This window comes from Hordeum vulgare, chromosome 1H (genome assembly GCF_904849725.1).
Source record: "Hordeum vulgare subsp. vulgare chromosome 1H, MorexV3_pseudomolecules_assembly, whole genome shotgun sequence".
Classification (NCBI taxonomy): Eukaryota; Viridiplantae; Streptophyta; class Magnoliopsida; order Poales; family Poaceae; genus Hordeum; species Hordeum vulgare.
The window spans coordinates 495,095,280-495,120,897 of NC_058518.1; the positions used below are offsets into that span (position 1 = coordinate 495,095,280).

Consider the following 25,618-nt stretch of genomic DNA (forward strand, 5'->3'; position numbering starts at 1 on the left):
CCCATCTTGGATGTTAGGGCCTTCACCTTGCCATTATAGGCAATGGGAAGATCGATGATGCGTGCCCAGATTTCAAAGGTAAAAGGCTCAATGGTCGTCGGTTTGGTGTATCCATCATAGGGCATGATGATAACTGGATTACCCCTGAAGTGCCACGGGCCTCCCAATATCACCTTCTCCTAATCCCCAAGACAATCAAATTGCATGATGAATAGGTTATCTTCCAGAGTTTTTATCTTCACCTTCCTGGATAGACCCCATGCAGACTTCATGTTACGGAAGAACCAGCACAAGCTAAAACCTTTGTCCATGTGTACACGGACTAGAATCATCAAATGAAGATCTTCCTCTGGGGGCGGGGGCATGAGATTCCTCAAAGATCACATCATCGAGATCATCTTCCCCAAGGGCAAGCTCTTTCATCAGATCCTCCACCTTCTCCTCCCCCTTGATCCCAACGCCGCGGATACCCTTTGTTTTGCCATGTCCAGGAGTTGAGCATATTGATCCCATGCCACAGATCCGCAACGGGAAAGATTATAAAAAAGATCCTCGTCCCCCAGCGCAACATACCTCGTCCAAGGCCGGGTGGCAGTGCTAGACTGCCCCTTAATCAGCCTGAGACGAAGAATTGCTAATGACCCACAAGTATATGGGGTCAATTGTAGCCTTTTTGATAAGTAAGAGTGTCGAACCCAACGAGGAGCAGAAGGAAATGACAAGTGGTTTTCAGCAAGGTAATGTGTGCAAGTGCTAAATTTGTAAGTAGCGGAGTAGTTTGATAGCAAGATAATTTGTAACGAGCAAGTAACGATAGTAGTAAGAAAACTGCAGCAAGGTAGCCCAATCCTTTTTAGGCAAAGGACATGCCAAAACAGTATCTTATGATAAGCAAAGTGCTCTTGAGGGTACACGGGAATTTCATCTAGTCACTTTCATCATGTTGGCTTAATTTGTGTTCGCTACTTTGATAATTTGGTATGTGGGTGGACCGGTGCTTAGGTGTTGTTCTTACTTGAACAATCTTCCTACTTATGATTAACCCTCTCACAAGCATCCGCAACTACGAGAAAAGTATTAATAATAAATTCTAACCATATCATTAAACTTTTGGATCAAATCGGTTCCTTACGGAATAACGCATAAACTAGGGTTTAAGGTTCTGTCACTCTCGCAACCCATCATCTAATAACTACTCCATAATGCATTACCTTAGGCCCAAATATGGTGAAGTGTCATGTAGTCGAGGTTCACATGACACCACTAAGGGAATCACAACATACATATCACCAAAATATCGAACACATATCAAGTTCACATGATTACTTGCAACATGATTTCTTCCGTGACCTCAAGAACAAAAGTAACTACTCACAAATGATAATCATGCTCATGATCAGAGGGGTATTAAATAGCATAATGGATCTGAACATATAATCTTCCACCAAATAAACCATATAGTAATCAACTACAAGATGTAATCAACACTACTACTCACCCACAAGCACCAATCTATAGTTCCGGTACAAAGATTGAACACAAGAGATGAACTAGGGTTTGAGAGGAGTTGGTGTTGTTGAAGATGTTGATGAAGATAGCCCTCCCCAAGATGGGAGAGTTGTTGGTGAAGATGATGACGATGATTTCCCCCTCCGGGAGGGAAGTTTCCCTGGCGGAATCGCTCCGTCGGAGGGCAAAAGTGCTCCTACCCAAGTTTCACCTCGAGACGGCGATGCTTCGTCCTGAAATTCCTTTCCTGCTTTTTCTAGGTCAAAATGACTTATATACCAGAAGAGGGGCACCAGAGGTGGGCCTGGGTGAGCACAACCCACCGGGGCTCGCTTGGGCTCCCTAGCTCATCGAGGTGGGTTGTGCCCACCTGGTGGCCCCCATGGTACTTATATGCTCCAATATTCCTCAAATATTCCATAAAAATTCTTCGTAAAGTTTCAGCTCATTTCGAGTTGTGCAGAATAGGTAGCCTGATGTAGCTTTTTTAGGTCCAGATTTCCAGCTGCCAGAATTCTCCCCCTTTGTGTATACCTTGCATATTATGAGAGAAGAGACATTAGAATTACTCCAAAAATCATTATTATACAATAAAACAACATAAATAATAGTAGGAAAACATGATGCAAAATGGACGTATCAACTGCGAGTGGCAGTTTGGAGGTAAATATTTTCTCAACGTCGTCAATGGCGGTGAGAGGAAGAAACCCTAGTGAGAGGAAACACCAACATTACTGGTGGAGCATTGCATCCTATGGGCCGTTGTAAGTCACTCACGAGAGGATCTATGCTGGCCTCATTCCCCTCATTTTTATTGTCTCTGTCTCCGCCTGGCACTCATGGATCAATATCGCGAACTTCATCTTTGCTCGGCAAATTATACTTGTAGTAGAGCTCCCTCTTGTCTTTGCACGCACGGATCAACATATGATGCATGGAGCATACCAATGGATTGATCATTCTACATGTCTTTCTAGGTAGTAGTTGTGCCATTTGATGTTAGCACCTTTTTGCATGTACTTTATATTAATTAGCAACAACAGAATTGATATATATTGCTGACCGCTTCACTATCTGGATCACCTCACCATGTATACATTGAACATGTTCCCAGCGAATGTACTAGCAAGCCACGACAACAATTTCTTAAAGCTCAATATGATCAAGCATCAGTGATCTCTTCAACGGTGTTTGTTGCAGATGTTCATTACACTTAAGTTCTAACGGAAATCGTGTTGGGACCCTAGCACAAGGGTTTATAGCAAGAAGCAAGTGACCCTAAATGAGAACCAATGTATTAATCTGGATTATCCTACAATCCAATTATTAGCCCTCCACTCAACTAAGAATTTTTTTACTTCGTCCCCAAAAATTCTAGTGAGGTTTTTAATCTCATTAGTTTTGTTGGTTACAATTATTAGCATATCGATTATTTTGAATTGGTTTTTGTATGCACAATATAAGCCCAAATATAAAGAACACAAGCAAGTAAACAATATTGTATTTATGAGCAATAAAGGATCGTGATCTATAACTTCTCTAGTGGCATCTCTTTAGTTAGCATAGGCGTGGTGAACAAATAATGGTTGCATATGAATTAAATTTCATTGTTTATGTTTGATCATACATGCCATGATTGCGTATGGCCATTATGTCCTTATATCAACACACTGCTATCCAACTACATCTATTGCTAATACTCCACTTCAAGACCAAAATCCATCATGCATTTCGAATATTAAGTAACATTGATCATCACCTTAAGGAATTTCACATAATATTGATTGTATATTATATTACCTCCAGCTCATTACTAAGACAATGATGCAACTATCCTTTTCTCCTTAGTGGACACACTACAAGCCTTTTCCACTTTTTGTCGCTCGGATAAATTATTTGTAAGATTCAATCGAACCAATGGACCACTCCCTCTTGGAAATCATTCGTCAAAACATGGTAAGTGAAATACTAATAGATTAGAGAGCATGTACACATATAAAGCATGCATCAAAGAACCCAAAAAGCCAAACAAAAATCCATATACAATTTGATAAAGTGACAATGCATCACTCCACAAGAAACACATGAAAAATTACACCAGATTAGTCACAATCATGTTTGGCAGCTCATATGATCTTTGTATTGAAGAGCGAAAGAAAGGATGTGTCACATATCTATTGTTATGAACCCATAGTACAAGGAAGACTACTCACACATGATCATTGAAGTCGCAAAGGTGATGAAGAAGGATCTGACAAAAATTTCCCCATCTGGCGAAGTACCAAGAAAGGACCCTCGATTGGATCACCTTGGAATGAGTAGATGCGGCATACAAATTTCTCCTTAATTAGGTTTAGCACCAGGGGGTTATTTTGGAGTCAGAGGACCTGGGAGTTCGTGACGGTGACCTCTACGGGCCCCACGTGGCCGGGTCTTGGGTCCACACGTGGAGTCCGAGGGGCTCCCCTCTGGCACTTCTTTGGCTCTCTCGTGCCTCCTAATGACCCCCCCCCCCCACACACACACACATTATTTTCCCTTTATTTTTTGAAAAAATATGTTTATTTTGTTGCATAAAATCAACAAATGGCATCTGGCACTAGGTTAGTAGGTTAGACAAATAAAATGCATAGATAATGGTGCCAAAACTACATATGAATGATGAGAATATAGAAAATTTAGAGATACATCAATGACATATAAATCTTCTAGCACCTCCGACACCGATCTTTCAACATTGCATATACCCTGCATTACTTTATCTAGAACAAGTTTCTTCGAGATGCCCTTCGCTCTCTTGCACTGCATCTTCTTCCCATCCACTACACACCGGGCAACGCGCGCTAACTTTGATATGTCTATTTGTTAATATTTTCCTACATGAGAGAGTAGCCTCTCCAAATAAATATCTTAACTATGACATCACACCACTATCAAAGGCCATACCTTCCTCCAAAAAAGGCGTGAGACCACCTAAGCAACTCTATTAGTTCTTCTCAACTTCCATGTGTGTTGATAGCCTCATTAGCCGAGTGGTTGCCCCATAGTGTACCACTAAAATATAATATAGTTGCAACGAATTTCAACTTAAAAAAATCTTGGTGTGTTGATAGACTCATTAAATATGATAACCAGCTTTATCGAGAGAAAAAATCCAACATTGTTAAATTTCATGCCATAAAATCCTCGAGACTAGATCAAGATATTGGAATAGCAAGAAGGGTCTCATTAGGTCTCGATCGAGTGAAACTTGACTAAATCTTAGTCAAATGCGTTTTTTTATGTTTGGGCCAGATTTTTATCTCCTTTGCATAGCCTATAAATCATTAGATTGTCAATAAAAAATTACAAAAATATAGAGGACATCTATGTGTATCCATATAAAATAAAATAAAATAAGCATTTGGATTAGATAAACTAACCATGCACACTAGTTATATTAGGATTGAAAGCACCACTAGGTTTAACCATAGCTCCTAAAAAAAGTCAGACTGAGATGTAAAGTAATTATCCAAGATTTTCTTGTGGCATTCAGTATTTTTTCCATTAGCTGGCATTAGAACCAGAAAATCATATGTGAAGAAACTAATTTGAAACTGCATATGCATCGAGTCATACTTGTTTTTGAGGGCATCGCGGCATACTTTGACACAACTAAAATAATCTCCTACCCACTATTGAGATAAAATAACAGTTAAGGCTTGAACACATAACAAGAAAATACACATATTGGCGAGTTCTTAACAAAAACATATTAGTCCAAAGGAAGCGCGAATCTTAAAGCACACACCGTAGCTAGTAACATCAGGCGGCCCAAAAGCCTTCACAGAATAAACCCTGGGCCTCCGACCGCCGCCCCTCTCGTTCTCCACCTCGCCGTCTTCGTAACCCAGGCGCCGCGCCGCCGCCACATCCTCCGCCCGCCGCCATGTCGAAGAAAGGAGCTAAAAAGGCTGCGGCAGGCGGCGGCGAGCTGTCCTGCTTCCTGCAGCCGCACCTCCAGACCATCACGGACACCCTCCAGGTAGGTACCCGGTGAATCCCCGGTTCACCGCGCGGCCCTAATCCTGCTCGGAGTTCCATCGTTTGACTTGCTCTCCCGCTCTCGCAGATGATGTCGGAGGCGGCTCCCGGCGGACTGGAGCGGACGGAGTGGTCGGAGGTCGTCGCGCTCGGCGATGTGGTGTCCAGGCAGGCCACCGTCGGTGAGTCTGAAACCGGACTAAATTCCCTAGATTAATACTCTTAATTTTGTGCGCTGGGGTGACAATAGCCGCGTGCTGTCAGAGCTGTTAGGGTCTCTCAGGATGAGCGGTGATTCGTTTCAGTTGCTTCACATGCCCGATAGGATCACAAGTTAGCAAAATTAGGGGGGTTTATCTGAAAGTTATCAATTTCTCCTTTGCTCAAGAAGCCAATTAGTTGCAGTGAACATATGCTTTGGTTGCTGTATGCAGCAGAGCAAAGTTATTTGTAGAAGCATTTTGTTTCTGTCTAGTGCTCGCTGCTGCAATTCATGCAGTCCTTATGGTTGCTGATACTGATTTCGTGCTGGTGATTGATCTCTGGCCGTGTTCACTTATTTTTGTTATATGCCTGTTCTTGATGTAGCTGGGATGGTCTGGAGCGGAGACTTGCCTGCTGTAGAGACGCTCAAGGAGAACATCGCTGCGTATTTCAATGTCCTGCAGGGTTTCCTTTTGGCTTGCCATGGAAGCACGGTCGGTGCTGGTCCTACTCTTCACAAGTATATCACTAGTTCTGCAAAGGGCGTGGTGGATTCCAGCTTCTCGTTGTTCAAGCTAGCTGTTTCTGCCTATGGTATGTGATATCCAACATCCTGATGCAGCTTATCTCTCGTTGTTCAGCTTATTTTTGTTATTTATAGAAGGGTCTCTAGATGCTGCCTATGGTGTGTGATGGGTGACTAACATGCCTAAACTTGCCAATCTGATCTTTATATAGCTAAAGAGGAAACTAGTAACTTACGTATCTGGTGGTATTTATTTTCTGTTTTGTTGTGATTTTAGTTCATGAATGGGCAAAGTGGTACTGTAATAATTAGTAAACGACATGTGAAATAGCAATGCATCAGTTGTCGCCTTAAAGAAAAAAAGGGGAAGGTTGCTAGTCTGTTCATACAGTTCTGAGGTATTGTGCATGATTTTGATTCTGCTTAGGAGTTCTGCTTAGTGCTACTGAAGATTTGGGCCATGCTTTTAATCCGCATTATTTTCTTCATGTTTTAAGTGGCCAGAATCAGCGCTAAATACGCTTGTTTGTGACATGCAGAATCTGGCAATCCTGACCGGAAAACAATCATACCTCCAGTGACAGGAACTGTATGGGAAGCTTGTCTTGCTCTTAAGAAGGTGCCTGCAACCAACTGTATCGCCATAGGCCGAGCTATGACGCAGATATGTGTATGTCTGAAGGATATCCTGCGTGAGATGAAAGAACTCCCAATTGGTGATTCTGATGATACCAGAGCTGAAAAATCTTCCAATGGAGATGTCGCCATGAGCTTTTCAGATAAAGATGAATCGTTCTGTGATCTTGAGGAAGATGAAGGCTTCACTGAGGAGGAGATAGCCGTTGCCAAGTTGATTATCGCTGTTACAGCAGATTCGCTTGATGCGGTGAAAGAAACAATCCGTTTCATCACTAGTTTGCTCAAGAGCTCTGGCAACCAAAGCGGTGCTGCTGAGGATAAGGTGGAGTCAATGGAGAATTTGCTGAGCCACTGCAGGGACGTTGCTGACCAGGTTAACGAGCTTGGGGCCTCCGTATATGCACAAGACCCATCTGAAATGAAGTCAGCCATAAGAAGACTGTACGTTGGCATCACAGGGATGTGTCAGGAAATAGCGGGCCTCGGTGGCTTGCCCAAGAACGCCTATGCAGCCTTCAGTGGATTTGAGAAGTCATTGAAAGCTCTTGAGGAAGAGATAGGTGAGGATGTCTTGGACGAAATGAAAAATCTTACCATCAGCCCATCCTGATTGTTGAAGCAGAAGACTTCTTTTATGATATGCCCACTGCAGAAGACTTCTTTTGTGATATGCCCTCTAATTATGTAGCAATGTTCTGATGTGTCTTCTAGTTGGAGTTATGAAGCTTGTGTTGTTCAACCAAACGAGTGCATAGTTCTTTCCAGTGAACAAGAGAATGCTGGGTGCTTAGTGTGGTATTGGAATCCCTGGTATGTCAAGGCAGTATGACTAGTTGTAATATATACAAGATATGTGCTAGATAATTTTGGGTGCTGTGATATCTAAGGTTGATTCTAGATGAACTATGGTAGTTACCCGGTGAATCATGTCCTGATTGTCGAAATGTCTGAACTTGTTAGACTAAACATCGTTATGATATGTCTTTCTAGTTCATAGCGATGCTGAAATCTGTCAAATCTGTCAGTAGTTTTGATGTGTACTGGATTTGTGCTAGTTGCATATTGGTGCTGCACCGTGCCTCGCTTTATCTCGACATGTAGGTTGTAGAGCTTGAGAAAGTTCCCAATTTTGTCTATTAAATTTTGTTTGAATACCGAAGTGTCAATTTTTCTTTGCTCAGGATGGATTGATTGCATTAACACAACATGAGCACTACTGTCAATTTTTTTAAACAATTCCAAATAACAAGATAATGTGAAACACATTTTTAGTTCAAATTTTAGTTTGGTTTTATTGGGGCCTTCCTAATGAAGGAGGGCACCCTCAACAAATTAGTGTATGCTGCGGTTTTGTGGCGCGCACACGGTATTCTTTAGAGCATCTCCAACAGTCGCGCTATACTAGCGCCGCGCCGCAAAAAAGGCAGTTTTAGCGCGCGCGCAACGCGGCGGGCGGCTCTAGCGGGCGCGCGCGGCATTTTCAGTTCAGCGCGCTGGCCGAAACGCAATCACGCACCCCTTATTTGCTGCGCCAGCTTCCGCGCGCGTGACTCTCCCGCGCTCGCTCCTCCTCTCTCCTGCGCTCGCTCCTCCACTCTCGCGCGCTCGCTCCCCACTGCCACCCCCTTCTGGCCGCGCCGCCGCTGCCGCTCGCGCCCCCGACAACTGTTTAGGCGCTCCCCGGCCTATCCCCGCGCCGCCGTCGCCGCCCCGCGCCCGCTGGCGACCACTCAAGCGCTTCCCCGGCCTGTCTCCGATGCGGCCGCCGCCCGCGCCCCCCGGCGACCGTTCAGGCGCTTCTCCGGCCTCCCCGCGCCGCCGCGCTTCCGCCCCACCCCCTCCTAGTCCCACCGGTCCTCGCGTGCCTCCGACGTCCGAGGAACAGCGCTCGCTGCCGCGCCGCGCCTGCAAGGTGTTCGACAAAACGCCTACAAGGTATGTATTGCTCCAAACTTATGAATTTGGTGCATGTTTTGAATTGTAGTTTTTATAGTATAGTATTGAACATTGTAGATGAGTTCGTCGTATGATTCTTCCGAAGAAGAATTTGATATGGAAGAGGAGGAGGATCTTGCACTGATAATAGCTATGCATATCAATAAAAAACCGAAGCACGGTGGTTCGGTTATGGGTCGGGAGAAAATTTGGAGAGATAGGATTGATGCCCATAACAGATTGATGAAGAACTATTTCGTGGAGAATCCCACATACCCGGAGTCGTATTTTCGTTGCCGGTTTAGGATGAGCACAGACTTGTTCAAGCGCATTGCAGAGAAACTAGCGAGCCATGACCGGTTTTTCCAGCAAAGGACGAATGCCGCCGGAGAGCTCGGGCATAGCACCTTTCTGAAGGTGATAGCCGCATTGCGTATGTTGGCATACGATATCCCGGCTGATCTAGTTGATGATCACTTGGCTATGGGTGAGAGCCAAGCCATCATGTGTGTCAAGCGCTTTGCAGTGGGAATTGTGCAAGTATTTGGCGAGGAGTATTTGAGATCTCCCACTGCTGAAGACGTCGCAAGGCTATTGGCGATGAACAAGGCTCACGGCTTTCCTGGCATGCTTGGCTCAATAGATTGCATGCATTGGAGTTGGAAGAATTGTCCAAAGGCATGGCATGGGAAATTCCACGGCCAAAAAAGGGTTCCACTATAATCCTTGAAGCGGTGGCCGATCAGGAGACTTGGATTTGGCATGCATTCTTTTGGAATGCGTGGATCTTTGAATGATATCAGTGTTGTCAACCGGTCACCACTGATGAATAAGATTGCAGATGGTGAGTTGCCACCGGTGCAGTTTATAGCAAATGGCCGTACGTACAACTATGGCTATTAACTAGCGGATGGCATCTATTCAAAGTGGCAAACCTTCGTGAAGCCGTTGAAAAAGCCGGAAGGTAAGAAAAATCTTGATTTCCACAATGCTCAGGCGACTGCTAGAAAAGATGTGGAGAGAGCATTTGAGATTTTGCAAGCCCAATTTGCTATTGTGAGAGGACCGGCTAGATTTTGGGATTAAAAAATGCTTTGGTACATCATGACGCTTGTGTGATCATGCACAACATGATCATCGAGAACGAGCGTGGCCAAGATTTAGACTACTCACAGTATGAGCTCTTGGGACATCCCATGCGAGTGCGACGGAGGGCTGAAAAGGTAGCCCGTTTTGTTGCCTCATATCACGCCATTCGGCGTCCCGCAACGCACAATGATCTTCAGAAGGATCTGATTGAAGAGTGGTGGGCATGGCATGGACGACAAAGAACATGATTTGGTTGTGTTTATTGCATATTTGTATTGTATTGTTCATGGACTATTGGTTGTGTTTATTGCATTATTTGTTGTACTGAACGATAAACTATTTGTTTGAGTTGTAATGACTATTTATTGTTGATTTATTTTGTTTGTTTGATCATTTTTGCTCCTATTTTCTATTGGCTGTGTTTATTGCATTATTTGTTGTACCGAACGATAAACTATTTGTTTGAGTTGTAATGACTATTTATTGTTGATTTATTTTGTTTGTTTGATCATTTTTGCTTCTATTTTCTAAAATGTACATGTGATTTGTGTGTGCTGCGCGCGCTGCGCTGCATTATAGCGCAGCTGTTGGAGCCAGCGTCTATCCCCATGCTAAACCAGTCGAAGCGCGCGTGGCAAATACATTTTTTAAGCACGGCGCGAAGCGCGGCTATTGAAGATGCTCTTAGTAAAAGGCGAAAGAATAGTTCGCTTTGTGGTCACCATGCAGCTCCGTGCTCTTGACATAGCGGCTGCATTCCTTGTATATCTCCCCTGCAGCCCATCCTTGTAGCTGAGCGGTATGGTACTATTCATAAAATCCGTCATCAGCTGCGTGCTTACATCTCCCATCCTGCTGTTGTTACAACATCTCCGGGCTTGGCCCAGCAGTCCACTCCAAATGCATCTGTGGAAGTTTGGGCCATAGGAAGGTCTTGAGACCTATCAAGCCCACAATTTTGCTTGGTTTGCTTCTTTACCGGAAAGTAGATCACGGTAGATGAAAAAAAGTAGATCATGGTAGCCACACATGGCTTAGTCTCCCTCATGATACTCTTTGTATTACGATGATCATTGATCAATAAAATCTAGTGGATTGTGCTAAAAAAACACCATGCTACCAACAACAATTTTGAATATTCCAAAAAATAATAATTGAATGCTTAAACAACCGAAGTTGCAACGGAACTTGAAACACATTCTTTTTTTTTTGCGAGGAAACATAGTGTATTTATTCCAAGATCACACGATTACAATCGTTTGCAACGAGTTCAGCAATAAAAGGAGGGGGTTGGTTAAGCCAACATGCAGTACTATACTCAGTACGACCATACGTCGTTAAACAATGTGCAAACCTATTTTGCTCCCGGGAAATTTTAAGCGGAGTAAACACCCTATTCTCCAACAGCCCCTTAAACTCAGCGATAATGTGACCATAGGCAGATCTATCCATGTAACCATTCTTAATAGTCACCAATGTAGTTGTACAATCTCCTTGGATCATCTCGGAAGCGCCTAGTGCTGGATCGTGAGATTAACACCCTCCATTATCGCATGTAGTTTTGCCTCCAACGCATCATTACAATGGAAAATGCGGCAGAAGGCCGCAAATATTACCGCTCCCTAGTCATCTCGCATGATCATGCTAGAACCAACAAAACCATCTCTTTGACAATAAGATCCATCAACTGAAAGTGCTACCCAACCAGGTGGCGGTAAAGGCCATGGTTGCGGCATCGGCTTTATTTTGGGAACCTTTTCGACAACAACTATTTTTTTATCCTTGATCACTTCATCAATACTCATAGTATCCATCTGTCGAATAGAATGAAAATAGCTACTCAGGTATGAACATGACACCTCCATGGGAGGGCTATTTTTACCATGTACGGGCTCATTACAATGATGCCATGTTCGCCAAAGCACCATTATAATCATATCTCTCTATACTGATCCGATTGCCCATCAACAAGATTGAACAACCACTAGTAGAAAAAGGGCCTTTGGCCTGGACCCTTTAGTGCCGGTCAGCCTCTGGGCCGGGACTAAAGGCCTGGCCACGTCACCCCAAATCGCACGAGGCTTTGGTCTCGGCCCGTAAGGAGCCTTTAGTCCCGGTTTGTGTCTCGAACCGGAACTAAAGGGTTTGGAGGATTTAGTCCCGGTTCGTGTCTTGGACCTTTAGTCCCGGTTCGTGTCTCGAACCGGGACTAAAGGGTTTGGAGGATTTAGTCCCGGTTGGTGTTCAGATTTTTTTTCTGTTTTTAAATTCTTGTTTGTAGTTTCTGTTTATATCTTTTAGGATATTTGATGTTTTTGATTGATTCTTTTTGCATTAGATTCAAAATTTTGTCTAGTTTCTGTTTGTGGCATTAGTTTTCAAATTTTAATGGTTTAAATTTGAATTTGTTTAAATTTGCTTCAAACCCAGTTTTTGAATAACTTGAGTTTACAAATAGTTTTAAATTTAATTCTTTTTGCTCCCACTCATGTGTTAGATTGTTGTCACAGTAAGATTTATTTGGTTATTTTTAGAAATAATTTAAATTAGGATTTTAATTAAAGAAATATTGTTTTGCTTATATAGTTGTTTTAGTCATTTAATTATTGTTTTTTATTATTTTTAGTTAGTTCTTTCTGTAGATTTTAACATGTTGTAGTATGGTGCATATTTAATGCACAAAACAATCTATAGTTCAATTAATTTTAAAAAAATGCCTTTGTAGCAGATGGGTTTTCGTCTGAAACCTTGATACTTTGAGTTTTGTAGAAAATAAACAAAAATGATAAAATCTTCAAAAAATAAAAAAAATGATAAAATCTTCAAAAAATAAAATCCTTTGAGATGTTGTTAGGTGTTAGTGTCTAGTCGGTATAGAAATTTTGAGATATGAATTTTGACCGTTTTTGCAAAAAAAGGAAAAAAAATAAACGGCCATAACTTTTGCATACGACGTCCAAAAAAAATGAATATATAAAAAAAAACTAGAAAAAATTGGTACTCGATTTCACACGGGCTTGCCCGATGAAGTTTTTTCACATGCTCAAAATTCCAAATGGAAAAAAAGTTATTTAAAAAAAAATTCCAAAAAAAAAAGAAAAATAGTTTTATTTAAAAATATTAGGTTGTTTTCATTGAAATTCACTATTATTGTTACTTATTAAGTTTATTTTAATAATTGTTTGTAATTCAAAAAATTAAATCATGTGACATGACATCAAGATCCAAGTTGTTTAGGATTAATAGCTTACTATTGTCAAGAAAACAACAAATGCACACTTGGCAACTAGTGGCGATAGAACCAGAAAGTTAAGTGTGCTCGAGCTGAAGTAGTGAAAAGATGAGCGATCGGTCGGGAAGTTAGACGATTTGAAATGAGTGATCCACGCTAGAGCAATGAGGATGAGTGATTAGAGATTAAATTATCAAATAATTCAAAGATTAGAAAATTAGAATAAAACATAAAAAATATTCAAAAATAAACCACTAGTGAACCACTCATGTCACCAGACCATGAAACATCTACCCGGCGAGGAAGAGGCCAAATCTCCTGCATGGCATCCCATAAAGCAGCAGCAACAGAACATGCAATAAGTAAATGAAAAGTTGATTCATCTTCCCGCCCACATCCTACACAAGTAGCTCGTGTGCTGATATTTCTCTTGCTTTTTGACATGTTCGTCGACAGATCGCCAGAAATAACTTTCCATGCAAACTGCTTCATCTTTGAGGGCACCGTTGCCTTCCAAACCAAGTTCCAAAGTGAGTAATCGACCGATCTCCCTCAGGTCGTAAGCTAGAACTACCCGGACAGAATCGGTCATGGTGTTCGGTCATAGCGAGATGATATGCGGACTTGAACGAAAACAGTCCAGATTTCTCACAAGGCCATGAATGAAATCGTCTCGCAGCCTTGGGGACGTGCGAATTTTTAGAATAGCTTCCACATCCGCCTGGCAAAAAAAAACCTTTCTAGCAAGTTAACTTTCCATGCACCATTGGCATCCAAAAAATCAGACACCTTGTTCAAACCATTCGGATATAGATGGGTTTAAATGGTACGCCGCGAGGAATCCATGCATCGCGCCATACTCAAATATTAGATCCGTTTCCCACTCTCCGTAAGGCTGCTCATAGTGAAGAGTAGCATACAGTAGTATCATGCATATGTTACTATTGTATGTTACTACCTTCATAGTGCATAGTATCATAAACTAGTATCATAGGTGATCTCATTTATTGACATGCATGACACATAGTAGCATAGCATTTAACATGTTATGGTATCTATCTATGTTACTCTAATCCTCTCTCTTTTTTTTAATTACTTGCCACATCATCATGTTTGCTAGTCCCAAGACTATGTTACTAGCTATGATACCCCACTATGACCAGCCTAACATACATTTCTTTACAATCTCCAAGCCATTTTAATGCCCTTCCAAACAACTGACAAGTTGCCCGGGAAGACCGTATCCTCCAGACTCCCATTTGGAAAATATTTAGCACGCATGAGTCTCGCATACAGGGAGTCTGGTGTCACCAAAATTCTCTAAGCTTGCTTAGCTAGCAAAGCTTGGTTAAACGCACATATATCTCTAAATCCCATGCCACCCTTGGCCTTTGGCAAGGTCAACTTATCCCACATTGTCGAAGCCATTTTTTTTTGCCGTTCTCCACTCCCCATCAGTACTGACGCATCATCTTTGTTAAATCATCACAAACTGAAAAAGAAAGCTTGAAAACACTCATAATATATGTGGGAAGTATATTTGGGTAATGCCAAAAGTATGTTTCACTCCCCGAGACACCAATCCAGCACAATTATCAGCAAATAAGATGGAACACTTGAAAGGGTTAATAAGTTGACCCGTTGCGATTGCAGAAGCATAAGTGCTCAAAACATCTTTGACAGTCGCTGCTTGGTCTGGAGCCGCGCGAAATAAAAGTGAATCATCCGCAAAAAGCAAATGACAAATTTGTGGCGCTCTTCGGCAAATTTGTAGTGCTTGTAATCCTCTTTCTTGAGCCGCATCATGTAGGAGGGCAGAGAATCAGCAACAAAGAGAAATAAAAAAGGTGACAAAGGATCACCTTGGCGAAGTCCACAAGAAGGGGAATTGTTGCAATAATCTCTCATTGAACTTTACCGAATATTTGACTGGCCGCACACACTCCATACTCTAGATGTCCAAAGTGGCGAGGAACGCCACTTTAATAAAGCTTGCTCCAAAAAGTCCCAGTCAATGCGATTATAAGCTTTTGACAAATCCAATTTATAAGCACAGAATGAATTGCCTCCATTATTTGAAGTTGTATATGATAAATGCACTCAAAGGCTATAATAGAATTATCAGATATAAGGCATCGATGGATGGACGCACTTTGATTCTCTGGTATTATAACTCTGTAAGCAAAGGTCTGAGACAATTCACCATACATATTGACACAGTCTTGTAAATCACATTACACAAAGATATAGGCCTGAAATACTTTTGGGACGACGGGTATAGTACCTTCGGAATCAAAACAATAGAAGTATTGTTAACACCAATCGGCATATAACTGTCACGAAAAATAACCAGACGACCGCAATTATTTCCACTTCAAGCAAGCCCAATTCGTCTGATAAAACCGAGCTAGGAAACCATCTGGTCCTGATGCTTTTAGTGGACCTATCTGAAACAACGCATCTGAAATTTCCTCATCACAGAACGAAGCATTCAACTTTTCATTCATCTCAACAGATACCTTTGGGACAATTTTATCCAACACCACCGTAGGAGACAACGTGGGGTCTCTTGTATAAACCTCTTTGAAATATGATTCGGACATACGCTCCATATCTCTAGGCGCATTACACCAGGATCTATCCTCCTTCTGAAGTCGATGAATAAAAAATTACCAAGCATGCCACACAGCTTGTCTATGGAAGAACTCTGTTGGGATCCCCTTCCTTTATCCACATCAACCTGCTATGTTGTAACCACATCATTTCCTCACGATATAATAATTTATCTAGCCTCTCCATCTTCTGTCAGATCAGCAAACTGTCACTATTAGTACATTTCATACGAAATCTAACATTCACTTTAACTTTTTTTTACAATTTCTTTGTTTGTCCCGTGGCATTAAACACTTGTTGCTAATTTTATAGGATTCAAGTTTTTGTAGGGGTTTCTATTTGATTAAGTGGACATGCCACTACAATGTTGTACTTTTTTTACTCTTGCGTTTTCAAAATCCTGCGAATCAAAGATGCCCTTATTGGTGATTTTTTCCAAGTTATTTTTTAATTTATACTTCAATTTTTGTGACAATATAGATTCTACCGTGGCTATATACTAATTTTATCGTATTAAAAAATAGTTTATTATACGAACCGAATCACTACATATATATTTTTTTAGATGGGAACCGAATCACCATATATTATTTTGAGAGCATCTCGAACAACCGCCCAAAAACTACTCCGCACGTTAAATGATTCGTTTTTTGCGCGTCAGAGACAAAACAACGCTCCAGCAGAGGGTGTAAAATAGGTCGCGCACAAAAACGTTAGCGCCTACGCTTCAAATGTTGGGCGCGCTTGGCTTCCGGGCTGCATATTTGAGGCGTCAGTTTGTACGCGATGGCCGCTGCAGGTGAGCCGCCGGATTGGGCGTCATATTTTGCAGAGCCAGTTGGAACAAACATTATTCAGCGCGCTAAGAAATGCTATTTTGTTGCTGAATATTGTTTTAGCGCGTGTATGATGGAGATGCTCTAAGGCAAACCGACGCGTTTGCACGGTCTGATCGGGCAACTTTTTTCACGCGGACCTGTATTTTGACGATTATTTTACGAGTCGGGGCATTATACTGGTCTGCTAGAGATGCTCTTAGACTCTTTTTTTGAGAGGTTGAATGGACACTTAGAGGTGGGCTCAAAGCACGAAGCGTCTCATGACCATGGGCGGACCATGATGTGCGTGACGAAGCTAGCCCACCACCCGTAAGAAAACCTAGCCCAGTAGCCAGGATCCAGAATTTCCCTAAAAAAACAGGATCCAGAATCTCCATCACTCACTCCATCAAGCTAAAAAATTTAAATAATGAAATCAGCTCCAGCTGTTTTTCGTCAAATAAAGATATATATAGCCGATCGACAATTAGACATGCAACTGTAAGTGTTTTAAGCCGATCGATTGCACGACCAACAAAGCAACCACGACTCGGGAAGGAGGGGGTTGCCAACTAGTTGCATGTGTCCACCAACAACATATGAAACTGTAAGTATTATAACTAGACCGTAATTGGACGATCCACAAAGTGATCGCAACTAGGTGTCACGAAAGGGATTTAGTCTGCGAGTTGGATGTTTAACACTACATATGCAGTTGCAAGTATAATTGCACGAGCTTCAAAACAATTGCAATTGAGGGTGATAATGCAACCGCGAGTGTTGTACCTCAACCGCAGTTGCACACGACCCATAAAATGATCTTAACCATGGGCGACAATGTGGAACCTGTCGGTCAGTACATAGAATTGCAAGGGTTGTGAACATGATGAACATTTTCTAGATACGATATGAGCCTTTTTTTAACATGCCATGAATATAATTTTTATGAAAAATGTGGTGAATATTTTTAAATACGAGGTTAATAATTTTGAATATGCAGCGAATATTTTTTTAAATATATGATTAAACTTTTTAAATAAATAAGTAACAGTGTGTTTTTCAACTATGCGGTAAGCATTTTTAAGAACGAACGTGTGAAAGTTTTCATTTCGTGCACTATAAATATATTTTTCTGTTTATCATTTTTAAACAATTTGTTGAATATTTTAAAAATAAATGAATAATTAATTTGTAGGACAAAGCCGAAATTGATCGCATCATGTTGTCGACTGAATAGAGTAAAAACTGGAAGAAGAAAAAAAACACCGATTAGAACACTCATCTTTTTAGGCAACGAAGAGAACACTCAAAAACTGGGTTCGGCAAATAAAAACATGTTGTACAGACAGACATCCTAAGACGTACATACATACTTATCATATGGACTCGGAAATTTGCTCTAGTACGAGCGACAAAGAAACAAAAGGCTAAGCCCCCTAAAAAAATGATACATACAAATTGTGAGCAGAAGAAAATGTCTAGGCAACGTGTGTTACGTGAATGAGATCATAGATAATCTCAGCTCGAGGTGATCCCGAAATCGACTAGAAAAACGAAGAGGTAATCTCAGCTCGAGGTGATCCCGAAATCGACTAGAAAAACGAAGAGGAGAAAAACAGAAAATTGCCATAGGGGGCCTGCCCACTTGTATTACATGCAGGCGCGTCGCACGGTCACCAGCAATTTATAGCTACCCCTAAAATAAACAGCGATTTAGCTCAGATTTATTTAAACTGAATGCAAAGATGCGCCAAGAAATTACGGCCAGTCCAAACAGAGACGGAGTATTTGTTACCTCTCGCTATCAAAGTCGTGCTTAACAACTGTGCCGTGTGGTACTGAAGAAACACCGTTGCTGCTTTTTTTTTTCTTTTCTTTTGAGGGCCCAACACCGTTGGTGCTGGTCCAGTAACTGTAGGCTGGGCTGTGATTGCTGCATTTCCCGTGTCCGGCCCGCCCAACCACGGATGCATCGCGAAAGGTCGGGCCGGCGAACGGTCTAGGCGGGTGTCAGTTGGCGCCGGTCGGTGGTCTTCTTCTCCCATGCCGACGGTCTAGGCGGATGTCGGTGGGCGCCGTCGTCCGCCCGTCAACAAAAGCTGCGAGCAGTGCGCGTGTCCGGCCCGCGCGTGGTGCCGTGACCTGACCACTGGCCAAAAGAGCGGGCGGCAACGGCGGGGGCTCCCCGGCCATTCTCTACGCGCGGACTGACCGACGAAAAGAAGAGCGAGCAGGCGCGGAGGAGCGCCGCGCCCACCACACCACCGCCGGGAGCGCGTGCGCCCTCGTTGCGCGGACGCCAGCACGCGCCGCCGGGCCCCGTGTCGCGCGGCGGGCCGGCAGCGTGTCGGCTTTGGCGCCGGGACGAGTTGAGTGCCCAATGATTGAGCATATTATAAACTCAACTCACATCGATGCTCGCTCGCGCACTGGCGCCGGCGACCGGAGCGCCATGCCATGCCGCCTTTTCCCCCTTCCTTTCTTTCTCTCCGGGTCCCGGGCGCGTTCCGTCGCTCCCACGACGCTCGCTCCATGCACGCACGCACGCCATCTCCCTTTGCTTGGAGCAGAATGCAACAAAAGGTCAGTCCCACCCTTTACCAAAAGCCACCATCGTGCATGCGGTGCACGTTACTGCTACACGTGCCTGGCCAGTTGCATGCACGAAAGCCAGGCTGAATCTGCTCAACTGTTCATACGTCGCTGGTGGTTGTTGGTTGGGGACGAGTTGACGTAATTGGGCGTGGCAGACAAGTATATATGATCGGCTCCTTTCGGTGGATAGGTTTTGGCCGTCATGCATGCAACGGCTCTCGTACCATTGTATGCATGGCACAATCCGCCGTGTCATCGGACCTGCCTTTTGCTGTGTGCTCCAGTGCCTCCACCATCTATCATTTTCATCACTCGGCTGGCCCCATTGGGCGTCCTCTGCAAGCACGTAGACCCCGAAGCGCTGGCTGGCCGGATCATGATTCACTCCTTTTTGCACTCGATTTGCTGTCTACAATTCAGCAACAACGTTCCAGTCGCAGTACGTCTTATCTTTGCATGCTGATAAACTACTAATCCTGGCGGCCTGCATGTGCCTAGCTTGTTTATATGCATCGCTCAACAAACACCACACGACACCACATGCACGAGAAGAAAAGGGAGAATATATGGTAAGCGCGACCAAAACAACGCCAATGTGTACTGCATTGCATGGCGCAACCAAAACAACGCCAATATATACTCCATTGCATGGGTGCACAGTGCACACGCTGGCAAAGGCAAAATACGTTGGACAAGACGAGAGCTTTATAAATTATAAGCTGGAAAAGCATGGGTTTTTTCTCTCCTCCTGTCACGGTCGTGCATCCTAAAGCGATCGGCCATCGTCCGCAAGCAGATTGGCGGGAGACGACGACGACGACGTTCGCACACCGGCAAGAGCACCACCCGGATGCATGTAGTTGCTTCCTAAAAAGGCAGCGTAGGAGAATATCTCAGTTTTCAGTTTTGACCGCTGCTTGCACCAGCTTTCTGTCCAACGATGGGGACGCTCACCTCCTTCAAAACCAGGTTGGTTAAGAGCAACTCTAACACCATCTCTAGTAGAGCCCTCAAACCCTTAAAAATAATCGCTTTTTTACAGTTTTCATCGAAAAAACGGCGTAGACTATAATCCTTAAACCCTTAAACCCGTAAAAAAATTTAGAGGTCCAACCCTCAAACCCCTTCCCAGCCTGTAGAAGTGAGGGTTGGGAGGGAAAACTGCCCCCAACCCGCACTCATTTTCCCACCTCACGCGGGAGGCAGTTGGTTCCCCCGCGCGGGAGGAATTCGCCTCGGCCGCCGCCCCCCGCGCTCCGGCCGCCGCCCGGCCGCCCCTCCGCGCCCCGGCAGCCGCCCCGTCGCCCCTCCGCGCCCCGGCAGCCGCCCCTCCGCATCTCGGCCGCCGCCCCGCTGCCCCCCGCGCTCCGGTCGCCGCCCCGCCGCCCCTCCGCGCCCGGGCCGCCGCCCCCCCGCACCCCGGCCGCCGCCCCTCCGCGCCTCGTCTGCCGCCCCGCCGCCCCGCCGCTCCCCGGCCGCGTCCCCGCCCCGCCCCGGACGCCGCCCGCCCGCACCCCGCCTCGGCCGGCCGTCCCCGCCCCGCCCCGGTGAGTTTTTTTTACTTTTTAAGTTTTTAATTTTTGCTTCATTGGCACTAATTGTAGCCACTTGGTATGTAGATGGACTCGTTGTCGGATTCGTCGGATTGGTCGTCATCCGACGATTCGGACATGATCTAGTAGAGCACCACTTGCATTTGGATGGGCGGCGCATTGGCCCATGATGTATCTTTGTTTTACTTTTCTATGTCCTATTTGATTCGAACAATTGTTGTAATTTGCTCAAACATTGTTGTAATGATTTGAATGATTATTGTTTTATTCGGTGGTGTAACAATAACTAGAATGATTACTGTTTTATGTCAAATGTGATTGAATTTGTGATATGTCATATGATGAAATGTGATGAAATGTGTGATATATGAAATGACAGTTTTAAGGGTTGGGGTTGGGGCAAAGACTAGAACCCTGAAACCCAACCCTTATAACAGATATAAGGGTTGGGTGATATAAGGGTTGGGTTTCAGGGTTCTAGTCTTTCCCCCTGTTTTTCAACCCTTAAAAGTGTCAAAAATGGGCAATTCTCAACCCTTAAAACTGGTTTTAGATTTAAGGGTTTGAGGGTTCTACTAGAGATGATGTAACGCGTGGATCCAAACGTACGGTGATTTTGTCATTTTTTGTTTGTTTGGATCGTTCGTTCGTCTGTCCGTGTTTGCTTTTTAAATGGGTCAGTTGATGTACCCAACGGAAAGCAAGTGGACGACAACATTGTGACACTAAAATAATAGGAGAAAGGTGTTGAGTAAATAGGCAATTTTCCGAGTTTATTAATCCACAAGATTATAACTAGCATGGCATTGACTAGACTAATGATGTGCTGATCTTGAACCAACCTAGCTCATACTACGCATATAGTCGATACATCTATGCAAGCAAGTAGTACTGCTAGGATAAATACGAACATGAGGATAAATGAATCATACCCTTCAATAGGCCAGTTGGCCGTAGCAGCAGCGTTGGCGTTGGATGCGTCCGTAGCAGCAGCAACATCATCCTCTGCCCTCTTCTTCTTAGCTTCAAGGGCGAGACGGTCGGCCTCGGATGGTGAAGACATGGCGATGACGAGGACGACGCGGATGTAGACGAAGCAGACGGACGGAGGCGAGCAGTCGCGTGATCGCTCCCCAAAAACCTAATCGCCCCTTTCCCGTACAGGAACCGGAGAGGCGGGGTTTCGGAGGACTGCTCTCCCGTCAACCGTGTACGCGGTAAACGGGACGGAGTCGCCGACGACAGCAGTAGCAAAAGGAACGAACGTGTGAGGCAGATGTGATCTGATTCTCGTGATGGCTAGGGTAGGCGTTAGCCAGCTTATAAAGGCGGCTGGGTGGAGAGACGTGGGCCGAACCCACGTCCGAGTCAGTAACAGCCCACGATCCGACGTCTCGGATCGTGCCGTGTCCGTTACGTATTCTCCGTTCCTGACCGACAAAAATAAGCGCGTAGGTATGAGCTCGGCTCGGCTCATGCCCGCAACCCGCGGCGCGGCGCGTCGTGACGAGGCGTGGCGAGGCGGGTGGCGGAGGAGGCGTGCGCGAGGGCACCTTCTCTTCTCACTCTCCAATAGCATGTGGAAGAGAGACCCTTATAAAGGGGTCCAACTTCTCCTCCACTAGCGGATTGGGACTAAACTTTCCACCACCTTGTCATGCCACCACCTACATGGGCCATTGGAGATTTTTCTGAAATTCTCTTATGGGCCTAAGGCCCATCACTAATTTCAACAAAAGGTAGGTGGGAGTGGGTGAGCGAATTAAATAAGTAAAAAAAAGGTGAGTGGATGATAAGTGGTTCATGTCGGACACATGCGAATGATGCAAACACAAAAAACGTTCACTTTGTGTCCGCCTGCAATCCAAATATGACCAAATTTACGCTAGAAATGGGTCCACGGACACGAAACGAACGCAAAATGAAAGTGGTTCTATGCGTTGGTCCATTATTTTTGTCCATGCACATCCAAATGGACATGAACTGACCGAATGATCCTCCCGTTGGAGTTGCTCTAACCCTAATGTAAATAACTACTACACTGCATGGTTGGTTATGCATTAGCAATGCATAAGTGGTAAGTGGGTGAGTAGAGCTGGCGCAAGGCAACCGTACATATGGTGACAGGCAGTACTACTTAGTGGCTTACTTAGTACTATAGGCCTGACAGCGGCTGTGCCAAAACAAGAGTATCACCTTCTTGTTTTGCAGGAATATTGGGTTTTGACCGCTGCTTGCTCTAGCTTTCTGTCCGATCATGGGGACGCTCGCCTCCTTCGACCCCGACCCAAAACCAGGTTAAGTTTAATGGCTGACCCTAGTGTCAATAACTACAATTCATGGTTCAACTTTTCGCAAACAAAAGATATGTTTATTGATGTTGCAATTCAAAAAGTAAAAAGGCTTATTTCTTTCTTCGAGGGATACACACAAACTGATTTCGTGAAAGCATTGGTGATAGCTAAAGAAATTACACTTAAGATGGACGATATTGATGCAACTTTTCGTAAAAGGAGAGAAATTAAAAGAAAGAAACAATTTGATGAGAACCCAGACGACAGAAATATTGACACACAGTCCGTAGAAGAATCATTTAGAATCAACTATTTTATATATATTGTTGATCAAGCAATTTCCTCACTCACAAGGAGATTTGAGCAATATGAAAGTTACCAGAAAATATTTAGTTTCTTATTTACCTCTGAAACATTACGTTCATTGGATAAGGGCAGTTTGAAATCTTTTTGTGTTAATCTTGAGGCTACACATATGAAGGATAAACAATCTGATATTGATGCCAACGATCTATTTGTTGAGTTGAAGTTTCTTCAAAATTTCATGTCAAAAGAAAATATCGAACCTCTTAAAATTTTGAATTTTCTAAAGCAGCATGATTGTTTTCCCAATGCAAGTATTGCATATAGAATTCTATTGACCATTCTGGTAACAGTTGCATCGGTAGAAATAAGTTTTTTCTAAATTAAAGCTATTGAAATCCTATATGCGTACTATTATGACACAACAAAGACTCAATGATTGAACCACAATAGCACTTGAGAATGAAGTGTTGGAGAAGATTGATTATGAGAATATCATTGAATATTTTATTTCAAAAAATACTAAAAGAATGAGGATGTTCAAATAAATAGCAACCGCGAGTTGAATGGGTATGACTTTTTTATACGTCCACTTGTTATGTAAGATACATTGCATAAACTATAGTTTTTTCTAGATATATATATATATATATATACATTATAATTACTTCTTAGTTTTTTCATAAATAAGGCCCTAATTTTTAATTTGACACACCGCGTCGGATTTTGTCGGCCCGGTCCTACATGGTTGGTTATGTATTAGCAATGCATCAGTGGTAAGAGCATGTCCAACAGTCAAGCCATAGCTCGGCATGCTAAAGAAATTACAATGTTGAAATAGAGTTTTAGCGCATGCATGCTGGAGGGTGCTTGCTTTTCCAGTCAGTGTAAAATTTAACGCGTCGCTGTAGCATTTCACCAGGTGCAATAAAATCTAGCATGCACGCTCGGCCGGCGCTTGGAAAAAAAATAAACAATGGATACAAAAATATTCGTAGTTCCAATTCACTACACAATTCAAGCCCTAAACGAGAGGCAAGTTCATACGATGCTAAATAAAAATCGATAAAACGATGCTAGACTACTCCTAGTCCTCTTTGATGTTGTAGTCGACGTAAACGCATCGAGCCACTGAAAATATTGCTTGTCCTAGGTCGACACCAGGTTGTCGAGCTAGCCTTCTGACAGTTCCTTCCGCGTACGCTTGTCCGCCTGACGCGTGGTTCGCTCCGGCCTCCTGTGCATTCAAAACTCATTCTCAACGGTGACATACTACGGGAAGCGCTCGCGCCATGACGTCCTCGTCCGCCTCGGTGATGAGGAGGCGGTGCTCCCGCTTCCGTTGGAGGCGGCGATCCTCATCGTTGATTAGTCGCGGGGAGGCGCGAGATACTGTGCCTCCTGGCGTGTTCACATGTCGGAGAAATTCATTTGAGCCTGAGGCCGCCCGAGGCGCCACGCCGCCTCGTCTTATGTGCGGGCGATATCGTGGGCGGTGTCGAATGTTTCGAGCTCGAGGCGTGTATCATCGAAGCGGATCTCCACGTAATACACGCTAGAGGGACAGAGCCGGACGCAACGGTAGCCCGAGATGCTTCGGGGACGCGTCGGCTGAGCCACGCTGGAACCAACGGCGCAAGAAGGCGTGGCGACGCGGGAGGGGGCGCTGGAAGAGGCGGGGGGAGAAGGCATGGTGGCGGAGAGGCGCTGGAAGAGAGGCGGTGGGTGCTATCCCACAGACAACAGCGCCAGAAATTGACACGTTAACAGAGGCTGGGCTTGTGTTGGGTTTTCTCTTGAAGAGGAAAGCGTGATGCAGCACACGAGCAGTAAGTATTTCCCTCAGTTTGAGAACCAAGGTATCGATCCAGAAGGAGGGTCTCGTCAAGTCTAGAGTACCTGCGCAAACACAAACAAGCTTGCACCCAACGCTTCAAAGGGGTTGTCAATCCCTTCAAGATTGTTTGCAGAGTGAGATCTGAAGGCGGAAAGTGCAACAAAGTAAAAAGTGTAAGGCTGAAAATATGGTGTGGAGTAGACCCTGGGGGTCATAGGTTCACTAGAGGCTTCTCTCAAAATAGCAAGTATCACGGTGGGTGAAGAAATTACTGTCGAGCAATTGATAGAACCGCGCAAAGTCATGACGATATCTAAGGCAATGATTATGCATATAGGGATCACGTCCGAGACAAGTAGACCGATACTTTCTGCATCTACTACTATTAGTCGACACATCGACCCCTATCCAGCATGCATCTAGTGTATTGAGTTCATAACGAATAGAG

General features: G+C 44.0%; 1 protein-coding gene across 1 annotated transcript; it reads left to right on the forward strand.

The window, feature by feature from the left end:
* Positions 1 to 5,322: 5,322 nt before the first annotated feature.
* LOC123449632 lies at positions 5,323 to 7,804 on the forward strand. The gene is made up of 4 exons (XM_045126919.1): positions 5,323 to 5,533; positions 5,621 to 5,714; positions 6,121 to 6,330; positions 6,802 to 7,804. Exons 1-4 carry the CDS (start codon positions 5,438 to 5,440, stop codon positions 7,509 to 7,511), a joined length of 1,110 nt encoding a protein of 369 aa, XP_044982854.1. The 5' UTR covers positions 5,323 to 5,437; the 3' UTR covers positions 7,512 to 7,804.
* Positions 7,805 to 25,618: the final 17,814 nt, after the last annotated feature.